Source organism: Marmota marmota, unplaced genomic scaffold (genome assembly GCF_001458135.2).
Source record: "Marmota marmota marmota unplaced genomic scaffold, marMar, whole genome shotgun sequence".
Classification (NCBI taxonomy): Eukaryota; Metazoa; Chordata; class Mammalia; order Rodentia; family Sciuridae; genus Marmota; species Marmota marmota.
Genome location: NW_025999960.1, coordinates 7,094,923 through 7,108,321, shown reverse-complemented (window position 1 = coordinate 7,108,321; position 13,399 = coordinate 7,094,923). Strand labels below are relative to the sequence as shown.

Genomic DNA, 13,399 nt, shown 5'->3' with positions numbered 1-13,399 from the left:
CCCTTCCCCTTTTTTTTTTTTTTTTTTTTGGTAACAGGGATTGAACTCAGGGGTACTGGACCATTGAGCCACATTTCTTATTTTGTAATTTATTTAGACATATGTTCTCACTGAGTTGCTTAGTGCTTCACTTTTGCTGAGGCTGGCTTTGAAGTTGCGATCCTCCTGTCTCAGCCTCCGTAGTTGTTGGGATTTCAGGCATGCACCACTACGCCCTGCAAGTTCTACCCCTTGAAGGTTCCCCTGCCTCCCAGTAGCACCACAGACTTGACAACAAGCTTTTAACAGATGGGCCTTACAGGACACTTATCCAAAACATAGCAGTCCCAATTAATATGATTGTTTTGTGTTTTGTGATACTAGGGATAGAACCCAGGGGTACTCCATCACTGAGCTACATCCCTATCACTTTGAAAGAAACTTTTCAAAATTTTGAGACAGGATCTCACTCAAGCTTATTTATTAAGCTTATTAGTTCAAGTTAATTTGGAATCCTGACTTAGCCTCCTGAGTCACTGGGATCACAGACACCCAGTCATATAGTGTGTTTGCATGATGTGTTGGTCTAGAATGTGTATATTATGACTTTTACTCATTATTTTCATCATAATTTGTAAGAGAAATATTAGATTTTTTTCATTTTTCAATTTTCAGTACTGCATAAAAATACTATAATGGTGTATACATATATAATAATTGTAATTTACCATTGGAGGTTATTGTGGTCAACCCAAACACAAAAGCATGTGGTGAAGAGCAGGAAGAAAAGATTAACATTAAACAGATACATGAGGTGGGATGGAAAGGGAGAGAAAAGGGAAATTGCATGGTAATGGAGGGAGACCCTCATTGTTATACAAAATCACATATAAGAGGTTGTGAGGGGAATGGGAAAATAAACAAGGAGAGAAATGAATTACAGTGGATGGGGTAGAGAGAGAAGATGGGAGGGGAGGGAGGGGGGATAGTAGAGGATAGGAAAGGTAGCAGAATACAACAGTTACTAATAGGGCATTATGTAAAAATGTGGATGTGTAACCGATGTGATTCTGCAATCTGTATTTGGGGTAAAATTGGGAGTTCATAACCAACTTGAATCTAATGTATGAAATATGATATGTCAATAGCTTTATAATGTTTTGAACAACCAATAAAATAAATAAATTAAAACAAAACAAAACAAAAAAAAGAATGTGGTGAGTTCATACTCAGTACTATTAGATCATATTTTACAATAAATGTAAATTTCTTATTGCAGGTACATGTTGGGACTTGCAGCAATTCCAGCAGTTATACAGTTCTTTGGTTTTCTCTTTTTGCCGGAAAGTCCTCGATGGCTTATTCAGAAAGGACAGACTCAGAAGGCTCGTAGAATTTTATCTCAGATGCGTGGTAACCAGACCATTGATGAGGAATATGATAGTATCAGAAACAGCATTGAAGAAGAGGAAAAGGAGGTTGGTTCAGGTATGTGGATTTCATACTTAGAGAAATTTAATATTATATGCTGGTTTTATTTATAAATTATATTCCTTTAGTATTGTTTAATATAGCTAAGTTATATAATGATTTTATGGATATAACCAAGCCAAAGTAAATATATTTTCATTTAAAAGTATTATAATAATGTTGAAGAAACGAAGATTGCTACTGTCCTCACATAATCACTATTTTCTTTCTTCTTTTTTTTTTTACTATTTTCATATTTTTCTAAATTAGATATACTTGATCTAGTTGTGATTTTGTATGTTTGTATCTTCTGAATGTCTATGTATATGTCACTCAGATGTATAAATATATGCATTCATTATTGACCTTTCATATTAATTTTAAAAATCATAGTGTAAAGTATTTTCAGAATAAGTAACCTCAGTTAAAATATTAAATGCCTTGTTAACATGTATCACATTAATTTCCATACCAAATTTTTTAAATTAAGAACATGAACACCTTCGTGTATTATCTTTGAAATAATTGTGTTTGTTTTATCAAAATGTTTAATTAGGTATCTGATCCAAAATTTTGCCATGTCAAAAAACCCAAAATAGGCTCTAGTTAACTTATGTTGATGCATTTACTTCCAGAGAATATATTATATAGAGACATATAAAAAATATTCTCAGGTAGGATCTATAATCTTGACACTCTGATTTGGACAAGCAATTTGCGGATGTAAACATTGTGTAAAAATAGGCATTTCAAATACATTTTTTAAAACAAGAACAGCGAACCTGCCTGGTTCACATTTCCCTAGTTTGTCTTTCTTTTACTTTTATTTTGCTTTTTGCTATACTCAGGATAGACTCATGGCTTCATGCATCCTAGGCATTTGTTCTACCACTGAGCTGTATCCTCAGCTCTTTTTGAGACAGGGTCTTGTTAAGTTTCCCAGACTGTCCTGGAACTTGGAATCCTCCTGCCTCAGCTTCCTCATAGCTGAGATTACAGACCTGTACAATTGCCAAATTGGTATTTGAAAAATCTTGACCTTCCTTTTGTCTTTACAGAATTGGTAGTTCAAATGATAAGTCTAGTTTATAGTTGTGTTGTTTTACATATCTGAGAAAATGCTAAACACACACTTTTATTAATACATGCCACAAATAGGTATTAGAAGGTCTGTTTGCTCACTTGCTCCTATTTTTGATGGAACTGAATATCATTATTTTCCTGAATCAATAGAATGCACACCGTGGAAACAGGTCACCCACATGGGACTTGATATAACTTTGTGTATATGCAGCGTAGCAGACTGGTGCTATTACCTTCTTGCCCAGACTAAAGACCTAACTATTTGTGAGGGTCATTTTTATATACTGTAAGCACCTGATTTGTGTCTGGCAATGTTAGCATTTCCAGTGTAATACATCAGTGTAAAGATAACTTTTTTTTTAATAAAATAATTTGCTGAGTTCAACATTGGGTTAATTTTTTAAAAATTAAATTTAAATTATCTTGAATTTAAAAATATCTATTTAAAGGACAAATAACTTCTTTCATGCTCCTATCTGAATGGTTTCTGTTGTTATTAGTACAGTTGAATATATGCAAATATTGTGTGAGTGGAAAAAGTTCAGATTATTAGGATAATCATATTAAATTATTTTGGATTTTAGTTATATAATAAGTAAGACAATTTAATTTAAAAAGAGGCAAGGATACCACTGATTTTTAGTATAAAGCATTAAATGTATAATTTCATTTTGAGCTTAAAAAAATGTCTGGTCTACTGGTCTAGCCAAGTGGTTGTTGACAGTACACACTAGTTGTAACAGAAATTAATTAATAAACTAATTAATTAATAATCATCAGCATTGTAATATTCAAGAGCATGACTCTGTGTCCCTGCAATTCATAAGCGGAGACCATCACAGAGACAGATTAACAAACCAGCTAGGTCTTGGTCCTCCCTCCATTTGCATTTAGACTAGTAGGGTTGGTGGACAAACACACATGAAGAAACAGCTAACTGCAAAGTAGTAAAAATGTCCTGGCCTAGAGAAGATGAGTCAACCCTTTTGTAGGAAGATTAGAGAATGGCCTGTTATGTCTTATTATCCTGAGGAGGTGAATTTTGAGCCACACCTCCAAGTTTAGGAGCTGTGATCAGTGTTGTATAACTGTCTGGAGAGAAGAGCCTTTACCTAGATAATCACAAATTAACCGGGTAATCCAGGAGGTTAGAAAGACATAAGGCATCTGTTTTTTTTTGTTTTTTTTTTTTTTTAAGAAATGTTCTATCTGACAAGGCGGCTTAGTTCCTTGTTACCTGTGAGCTTCTTAATGAATAGGTTTGATTCCTGATCAGGGAACCATGACTTGTCTATTTCCCAGTGGATTTTTTAAGGTTTTGATATTTGCTTTTGTGATCCTTTTGTTTTCACACAATTTTTTTTTTTTTTTGGTGGTGATGGTTTGAGTTTGAGGAAAGCAGACATAGCTACTGAAGTATGGATTCACTATATTAATCTCTGTTTTGGATGTGTGAGATGTCAGTGCACGTAGCACTTATTCCTCTGTGCAAGAAGCCATCCTTTCTGTCCTGAGTACCACAGTTACTCTGGTTGTGTAAGCGGCCAAGGTGAGGCTTCCGAGCCAAGCTGTGCAACAGGATTGGATCCATGGCATGGAATTCCACCTCCTCTGTGTCAGATCCTCAGCAAGGCACCCAGGGTCTTGGTGGTTTCTCTGGAAATGCTAACATTGCCAGACACAAATTGGTCTTGGCCCTCCTCAGTTTGCAAAACAACAACAAAAAAGGCATTTTATGGGAATGGAAACAAACATTTGGTTTTCACATGTGCTCAACACTGTTTATACCTCCTGTAGGAATAATAAAGGAAGACTAGAGGAAACAACAGCTTGCTTTGGAAAGCTCCCTGGAGTGGGAAACAAGGGGAGTGGAGAGACTGGTTCTGGCTCCACCTCAGACTTGTAGTGCTAAAAGAATCTGGGAGAGGCACTGAGTCTCAGCTTCTTTTGGGGTTTCTAAGAAAGACAGCTAGATTATAAGAGTTCCAAGCTCTCTTGTTGTTGTTTTTTGTTTTTATTTTTCCTTTAGCGTTTTAAAATGAGTGATAAATGTCTCCTCTTCATTTCAAATGTGGTTATTGAGTGGCACTCAGTAGATGTGGGAAATGGCCATAAATAAGTCGGATGAGATTCTGTTCTATCATTTTGGGACACATGTTAAGCAAAATAGTAAATAATTACCAGATAACTAAAAAATATGTAATTGTTTAAAGGAAATAGTGTGCTTACACACTCATAAAGGAACTGAAGAAAGGCTGTTTTTGATGGGGTGGTTAGGACAGGCCTCCAAAGAGGTAGATTTGAAGTGTGGGACAGAAGCAGCAGTATAGAGAACTGGAGGGAAGAGTGTTCTGGGTATAGGGAGCAGTAGTGTAAAATTATATGTGTCATTAAGTGTATCAGATTAGTTTTCTGGGTCTGTTTCCTTAGTAGCTATAAAGTGTACCAGATTTTTGGGACATTTTGATAAGGTCTAACTATACATCCTTATTTATCAAAGGTTGGTAAGCCTAAATGCTAAATTAGTAGAGAGACCTTTATTACCTTTAGAGTCAAAAGCAAATTTAAATACAAAATATTATGAATACCATTCCCATTGTACAGCCCTCATATTTTGTTTTCCTAGTGTATTTCAATGGCATAGATGTGTAATAGAGTCGTGACTTGTATATAAGAGATAAAAACCTGAGAGAGACCTAGATAATTGATTAAGGCAATGATTGGCAGACCTTTCCACTTAGCTTCAAAGATTGGGGGGAGAGAGAGGTACATAACACCACACAGCAAGAAGGCAGCTGCGGTAAGCTCAAATTTTACTTGATTTTTTTATGCTTTATCTTAGAAATTAACAAAAGTTTGAATTCTGTTCTGTAGAACAAGAATAGAAATGCTAAAAATGCATTTCCTAAAAATCTCAATATTTCCTAAATATGTTTAATCAAAGATATTTTCCTAAATATGCTTATTCAATAATTATTTCCTAAATATATATATATATATATATATATATATATATATATCTGTTTCACAGTCAACTCGTTCAGTCCCAAGTTTTACTTCCATGAATAATTCAATGAAATTGGCACAGGTACATTAAAATAGGTTGGAAATCATAAGCTAGAGCTTACATGTTTTTTATGTATATTTTCATAGACACACATATGGATACATAAGTTTTTCAAATACTTATTATTCATTAATGTTCTCAAAAGAATAGAACTCTGAAGATACTTATTTCAAAAGTTACCAAAAGTGATATATTTCTTGCTCAATTTAAGTTTTCATAGGTGTCCCACATTTGGGATAATGGGACTCAATGGGTTAATGAGTTCTTCTCTTAGGTAAATATATTCAGCAAGGTATTAAAAGTAGGGTGTGCCCATACCAGGAGAGATGAGTGAGTATGTTTTAAGGATAAGAAGGTCAAAGCGTATTTGTCAGGAGCTTTAAGTTGAAACAGTTGATAATTGTTTCCCAGTTAACAGAATAAAATCAGTTATCAAAAGGAAATCTTCCAAAGGCATTTTAGGGAGGAATTTAGAAATGAGAGTTGTGTGTTTGTATGCTTTGTACCATCTTGCTTAATAGTGCTTAGTTGACTTCTTCAATTTCATGTCCTGTATCAGAGAATAAGAAGTGTATTTCTGGAATGAGAGATAAGTAACACTAAGGCGGCTGCTCCTGTGCTGTGGTAGCACCAGTTCCTGAGTCTTGTGCAGTGACCCCTCAGGCAGCGCTTAGGGAAGTTCCCCAATGAGGCACCATCCCTATTACCCCATTTTCCACTCTGGGCCATGGTAGTAAAGCAGTATCCTGGAAGGGAAAATGTGACCAGGAAAGCTTTTCCTCTGCATGTGCAAATGGTGATATGCGCAACCCCTCAACCCCAGGACAAGAGAAGGAATGACTAGGAAGAAAGGGGTTGTCTGGATAGTTTCAGTGCAATAGCAGGTGGAAGGAGGGAGCAAGTCAAGGCAGACTTCCATTGCATTCCTGGGGGCAGGAGAGAATGGCCTTTTGCAAACCTGTCTGTTTCAGGTTCCTTGGGTGCAACCCAAGGAACTTAAAATGTTTATGAGCTTTTTATCCCATGTGTGGGAGGGGGAGTGTGTGTGTGTGTGTGTGTGTGTACACATATACACAGATATATATATTTGATATTATGTAGATCACAGATATTAAAAAAATAGAGGCACTGAATAGAATACAAGCCAGAGAATTGACTTTGCTCTTTAGTTACTAAAATTGTGTAGTTGTGTGTGTGTGTGTTTGTATGTATTTAAAATTAATTTGCAGTGCTGCATATTGGACCCAGGGCCTCAGGCATGCTAGGCCAGTGCTCTACTGTTGAGCTATACTTGTAGTCCTAAGATTTTTAGTATTTAGGCATGAGAAGTAGAACACAGAGGTACTATCTGTTTCAGGTTATAATTAGATCCAGGTCTACCTGTTGCTTAGTCTCGTTGCAGGGCATTCTGATTGCCCATCTGTTGTATAATTTATGCAAAAAAGAATTCAAGCCAACAAGATCTGAATTGTTTAATTTTGTCGGCTAATGAACTCTGTAACCTGGTTGAATGTTGGCTCTGTGTTTCACTTTTTTTTTAAAGTGTTTTCTTTTGTTGTTGTTGCTAATGGACCTTTATTTATATGTGGTGCTGAGAATCGAACCCAGTGCCTCACACATGCTAGGCAAGCGCTCTACCATTGAGCCCCAGCCCCAGCCCTGTGTTTTGCTTTTGATGGGGAGTTTAATCTCTAGTCTGGAAAGGAAGAACAAGGGAGGGAGGGGAATTTATTCAAGTTATTCAAGTTCCTCCCCTGAGTTATTTTAAAACATGATTTGATTCACCTCCAGGCCTTGGAAGTCAGGCTTACCGCATAAGTGAAAGGGATGGCTGCATCTCTCCTTTTGTTTCCCTCTAGTAATTTCCCAATTAGGTCACCAAATCTTCTCTCCTCATAAGTCATTTTCTTTTCTGGGCGAATTGATACAGTATGTGGCCATTTCAGGAAATCATGTTCTTCAGAGAGGTCACAGAGGGTAAATATGTATCATATTTTGATGGAAGTTCTTCTGTAGTTTCTTTAAAAACCAGATTCCAGAATAATGACACTGTAGTTGAACACTTATTGAAGTTGACTTTTGATGCCTTTAGAGGAAAGTAATCCTTTCCCTCAGTATTTTAAGTTGGTTGCTTGTATTTTCTTCATGTGGTAGTAGAGTGTCATCTGACCCAAACCAATGAATGTTTGTCATTTCCTGGGTCAACTTGAAGAAGATATTGACAAATTGTTTCTTAGCAAGATGATTCATAATTTAGTGAATTTTGGCAAAGAAAGCATTTCTCTTGTCACTATTCTAGAGGTTGTTGGAAAATCCTAAAAAGTTTCAGAGTGACGCTGTTACACATATCTAAGATATTAAAACAGTTTTTAATTTTCTATCCTTTTATCAACAGTGGTAAGCTGAAGGACAATATACAACTCTACTCAGGTTGTAGTAAATCTTGTTTTCTTAGCCATGATTCCTTATTTTAAAACTATTTCATTCAATATGGCTTTAAATAAAGGTTGCCATTGTGTTTCTAAACCCCAGAGGGCTTTTTAAAATCTTAAGCAGAATTGGAGCAGTTCTTGAATTTTATATTAAAATTTCATTGACTCTCTTGTTATGGGGGATGAAGAACAGCAGAGAGATTTTCCACTTGGCATACTCAGGAGAGAAGGAAACATTTTTCAAATTACTTGTAGGCTTTTAAGCCATTCTTCTTGATTTCTATTGAAAGTCCAGATTGTCTTAGTAAGTAGATAGATAATACTTCAAGCCTCTGTATTTCTGTTTTCTTGCTGAGTTGTACTTAAATCCATATCTCATTAAAAAAAAAAACTTTGTGTCAAAGATTTCTTTTTCTCCAACTCTTTATGAGGTTCATACTGTTTTTTAATGCTCTGTATTTAATACAATCAAATTGGAGAGAAAATATCCAAAAGGTAGGCATTTCACAGAAGAAAATATGATTCCTGGATTGCTACTTCAAGGTGGTTCATTGCCCACTTAGTATTAAAGCCATCATTTAGTACAGGTAGTAGTCTGCTTTGTAAATAAAACCATGGTCTGGAGAGTCTTTTCCCCCTCTAGAAAAGAAAAAAATTACTTTGCCCTTTAAAGGTTAACTAGTCTTTGAAGAAGGTTAAAGGAATATCCTGAAGATAACTAATTTTTTTTCTGTAGTGCTGAGACATTTAGTGGTAACAGGACAATTTCATTGATGGGCTCTAAAATAAGAATGTTAGCAGCCATGTCATGTACAATCTGAAAAAAACTTGCCTGTTCTCAAGTGTTTCTCAAAAATCAAATGAATCACTCATATTCCCCCCTCCCCTCACATTTTAAATTGGATTTGTGTTTGGGAGACAGAGTGGTTCAATGCCATTAATTCTCCCTGTTACCACTCTCCGTCCTGTCTACCCACCAGGCTATGTTTTCCATCAGTGTCTTACTGAGTACCTGACCTAGATGCACATTTCAATTAGCTTGCTTGTTAGCACCTATGTTCCTTGCAGTGTTGTAGCCATCAATAAGGAGGTGTGTACTCACCAGGGTAAGGAGAAAACTACTGGGTCTTGGAAGTTAGAACTATAATCGGTTGCTGGATTGGTGCCTCCCAGTTTCAGTTTAGCTTTTTTTCTCTGAAATTTTCAAAGTACTTCCTTGAAAATGATTCCCACTGGACTTCTTGTAGAATTCAATTCATTTTCAAAATTACTTTTTTAGAGAATTGAACCCAATAATGGTTCCCCCGTAAAAGGACCTCAGAAATTTTTTTTATTCATAATGGAATAATGACTAATACGAACAATTACTATTTACCGAATACCTATTTCTGTAAATGTTACAATACACATCTTCTAATTTCTAAAAATAAAACTATAAAATCTAGATGTTGTGCACCATATTCTACTGAGAAAGCAGAGGGCTGAGAAGGACAGAGAGCTGGAAAGGAGAAGGGTGGGTTCTGAGCCCCACTCACTGTCTCTGGAGGAGGCTTTCCTCCTCCTCCTCCTCCTAGGCCAGCCCTGCTTCTCTTGCCAGATTGTACTGTGTAGTTTGGATAGAAATACTAGAGGGGAAAGAAAGAAAGAAGGTAGAGAGACTTGGAGTCCTGTCTAAAAGGAACAAATGCAGACAACTATAGAAAACAAAACAGTTGCCTTCAAAGTGAGTTGACAAAACAATTCAGTCCAGTTTCTTGTATCTTGCGGGTGTATTTCCCATCAGTTTCTTCTGTCATTGTGTGGGTTAGCTCTCTGGCACTCATCCTCTCGGCCTTGGTGCCAGTGCCTTCCACTGACATCCTTTCTTCTGTAATCTTCCCTCTCCATCTAATTTCCCCATGGCCTTCTGAGTTTCCGTCCCACTACACAGACAGGATAATGTTCCCTCCTTTTCAGAAACACATGCCTTGACTTCTTGAACTTCTTTTACAATCTGGTTTCGAGTTTCCAGGTTTATTTCCCTGTGGCTGAGATTCCATCACCAAACAAAGACAGAAAGGAACAAGCACCCTGCACTGCCTGAGTCAGCCTGACTCCTGAAGGGGGGAGGAAGGAACAGGGGTTGAGTCTGAGAGGTGGGATGCAGGAAGTCAGGCGTACCACCAGATAGTTCAAAGTTCCCAAGCTTCGCTATTTAGTCTAGTGAACTATGCCAAGAAAATGTGATTATTGTCATTGTAATTCACACGAAGAGTTACATTAAATTTGAGAAATAATAGCATATTAGTAGTTTCCTCTGCTAAGATGGACTTTTGAGCCTATTCTCCATTAGCAAATTTAACACAATTCATGGTGCAGTTTACTTTTACAATCTTTTTTTTTTTTTAAATTTTTTAAAGGCTGAATTAATGCTTGAGTGTTTTTTCCTCTTTCTCCAGCAGATGCTATCATTATTTTCATTGTGATGCCCAAGAGTAGAAAATCTACAGATTGGGAAAAATCATGTTTCACCTGAAAAAACAACTAATGAGAAGAAAGTAGTAGTGATGTTTTAATTATACTTTTAATACAATAGGTTTGGAGCTGTTTTCTTTATTGGCATAATAAGGTATTATTTTTGATGCTTTATTCTAGGACTCAGCAAACTTTTTTCTTCTGTGACTTTTTTAAGGGCCACCATGCAGATACTTGGCTCTGTGGCCATATGGTCTCTGTTACAGCTACTCATCTCTGCTGGTGTAGCTTAAAAGTAGACATAGACAGCATATAAAAGGATGAGCGTGGCTCCTTCCAATAAAACACAAAGTTTATTTTGTACCTGTTGTAAAAACAAACTGACAGAATTGACCTTATGGGCTATAGTTTGCTGGTCCTTCTTTTGATCAGTCATTAAATATGTCTATCAGTTTCCATAGTTTTTATTTTTAGGCCACATTTGGAGATGCTCCTGACCTCTCTCTCTCTCTTTTTTTTTTTTTTTTAAATATGTGCATTGAGGCCTCTTTAGTATGAAGTTTAATTTGGGTATACCTCCTTTGTGCAGGTGTGTGTCTGTGTGTAAGTGTGTGCTGGTGTGTGGCCACAGAAGAACCTGTAACGTAGTGTCACAGGGAATCTCTGGGTAATTGAAGCATTGGTGTTTGAGACTGCTCCTCAGGGGGCACTGCTTTCTTAAAGACTGGGACATGGTCAGTTTTGCATTCAAGCATGTCTACCCCACACCCCGTGTGTGTGTCACACTTGATGCTGTGGGGCACCAAGAGAGGCAATGGTCTGAGGCAAAAGCTGGGTCTCATCATCTGATGCTGTGGCAGGCTGCCCTGTGAAAACATCTTGATCCTCTTGTTCATGCATAAACAGAAATCTTAGCTCCCTCTCCTGGGATCACAGTCAAAGCAAGATGTTGCACTTTTTGAAGGACACAATGCAGTGGGCAAATAATGAGAATTTTCTTCATCCTGTTGGAAGGAGGTTCATTAATGAGGAACTTTTCAAAGAACAGGGAAAAACAGGGGAGATTTATAGAGCCTGTGAACAGTGAAGTCATTAGGAAAGATGGACGTGAGTACTGTCTAGGTATGTGAGAGGGCAGGATGCCTTTTTTCTCTCTAGTCCCAGAGCACTTTCATGGTGTATCTGTGTGGCAGTTAGCATTAGATGTTCATGCCCACTGCCTCCACAATGACTTAGCCTTACTTACCTTTGTACAACTACCATAAAGTACTTCCACTGCTCTGTATTAATAATATACTTTATAAATGTTTCTCTGACTTTCTACACCTATGGATAGGAGTGTCAATTTTTGATCCCCTGAGGTTTGGGGACGGGCATAAGATTGCTTCCTCCTGAAGCCCATGTTGCTGTGGCAGTTCACGGAAATTACTTATTAGATGAACAGGGACAGAGGAGTAAGTTTACAAGCTCATTGTGGAATTTTACTAAAACTGGAATTTATTTATTTATTTATTCATTCATTCATTCATTCATTCATTCATTCATTCATTTATTAACCTGAGATTGAATCCAGGGGCACTTAACCACTTACCCACATCCCCAGCCCCCCGCCTTTTTTTTTTTTTTTTTTTTGTATTTTATTTAGAGGCAGGGTCTCACTGAGTTGCTTAGGGCCTCACTAAGTTTCTAAGGCTGACTTTGAACTCTTGATCCCACCTCCTTCAGCTTCCCAACATGCTGGGATTACAGGCATGTGCCACCATGCCCTGCCAAAACTTGCACTTATTATAGGTATTAAGAGTTATTAATATTTTCTTTTAAATTGTTGACATGTTGTGCCCAAATAAAAAACTTATTTTTGAGGTCGAATATTTATAAATACACTGGAATTTCAAAAATAAACATTATATAGTCCCATATGATTCATTATTTGTTAGAATTCATTTTAAAGCTATATTAATGTTTAAATTTTGGAAATACCACTTAAAAGTTAATGACTTAGGCTTTCATTTATAATTTTGGACATACATTGTATATCAGATTAAGGCCTTAATAGAAGAAATACACACTTCTAAATGCGGTGAAAACTTGTCCTCTGTATTTCCACTAGCTTGGACCACAGTCCAAGTGTGTTAGCACTCTTAACCCAAATGGTCATTTTGACTATGGAATTCTAGTTAGAATCTTAGAGGTGGAATTTGGTGTTTGTTTTGTCCTGCTAGTTCCTTTAGCTGGCTTATATTGAGATGGACCCACTTCAGGAAGTTGGGTAGTGCAATGCCTTGAGCATGTTGTTCCTTAAGCTCAGTATTACATTGCTTTGGCTATTCAGGGTCTTCTGTGTTCTGTGTTCCATAGAAATTTTAGGAATTTGTTTTTTATGTCTATGAGGAATGTTATTGGAATTTTGATTGGCATTGCATTGAATCCACAGATTGCTTTGAGAAGTATGGACATCTTAACAGTATTAATTATTGCAATTCATGAACATGGGATGTCTTTCCATTTTTTGGTATCTTCATTCATCAGTGTTTTATAGTTTTCATTGTTGATTGTTCATCTCCTTGGTTAAGTTTGTTCCTGGATTTTTTTTTTCTTTTTTTTGCGTGGGATCAGTTTTTGTGGCTATTGTAAATAGGATTGCTTTTTTCTTTATTGGTATATAGAAAAACAAACAACTGCACTAAATTTATTAGTTCTAACATTTTTTGGTGGTGTCTTTAGATTTTTATTTTTTATTTTTTTATTTTTTTTATTTTTATTTTTTTTAATTTTTTATTGTTGGTTGTTCAAAACATTACAAATTTCTTGACATATCATATTCCACACTTTGATTCAAGTGGGTTATGAACTCCCACCTTCACCCCATACACAGATTGCAGAATCACATCAGTTACACATCCATTGATTTACA

At 36.4% G+C, this 13,399-nt stretch overlaps 1 protein-coding gene across 1 annotated transcript in view; it reads left to right on the top strand.

Annotated features, from left to right (window-relative positions):
• The window catches only part of Slc2a13 (solute carrier family 2 member 13), a 335,579-nt gene that overhangs the window by 68,026 nt on the left and 254,154 nt on the right, over nt 1–13,399 (top strand). The window contains exon 3 of the mRNA XM_015493228.2: nt 1,259–1,467. Coding sequence (XP_015348714.1) covers nt 1,259–1,467 — 209 coding nt within the window. The remainder of the gene's footprint in view (nt 1–1,258; nt 1,468–13,399) is intronic.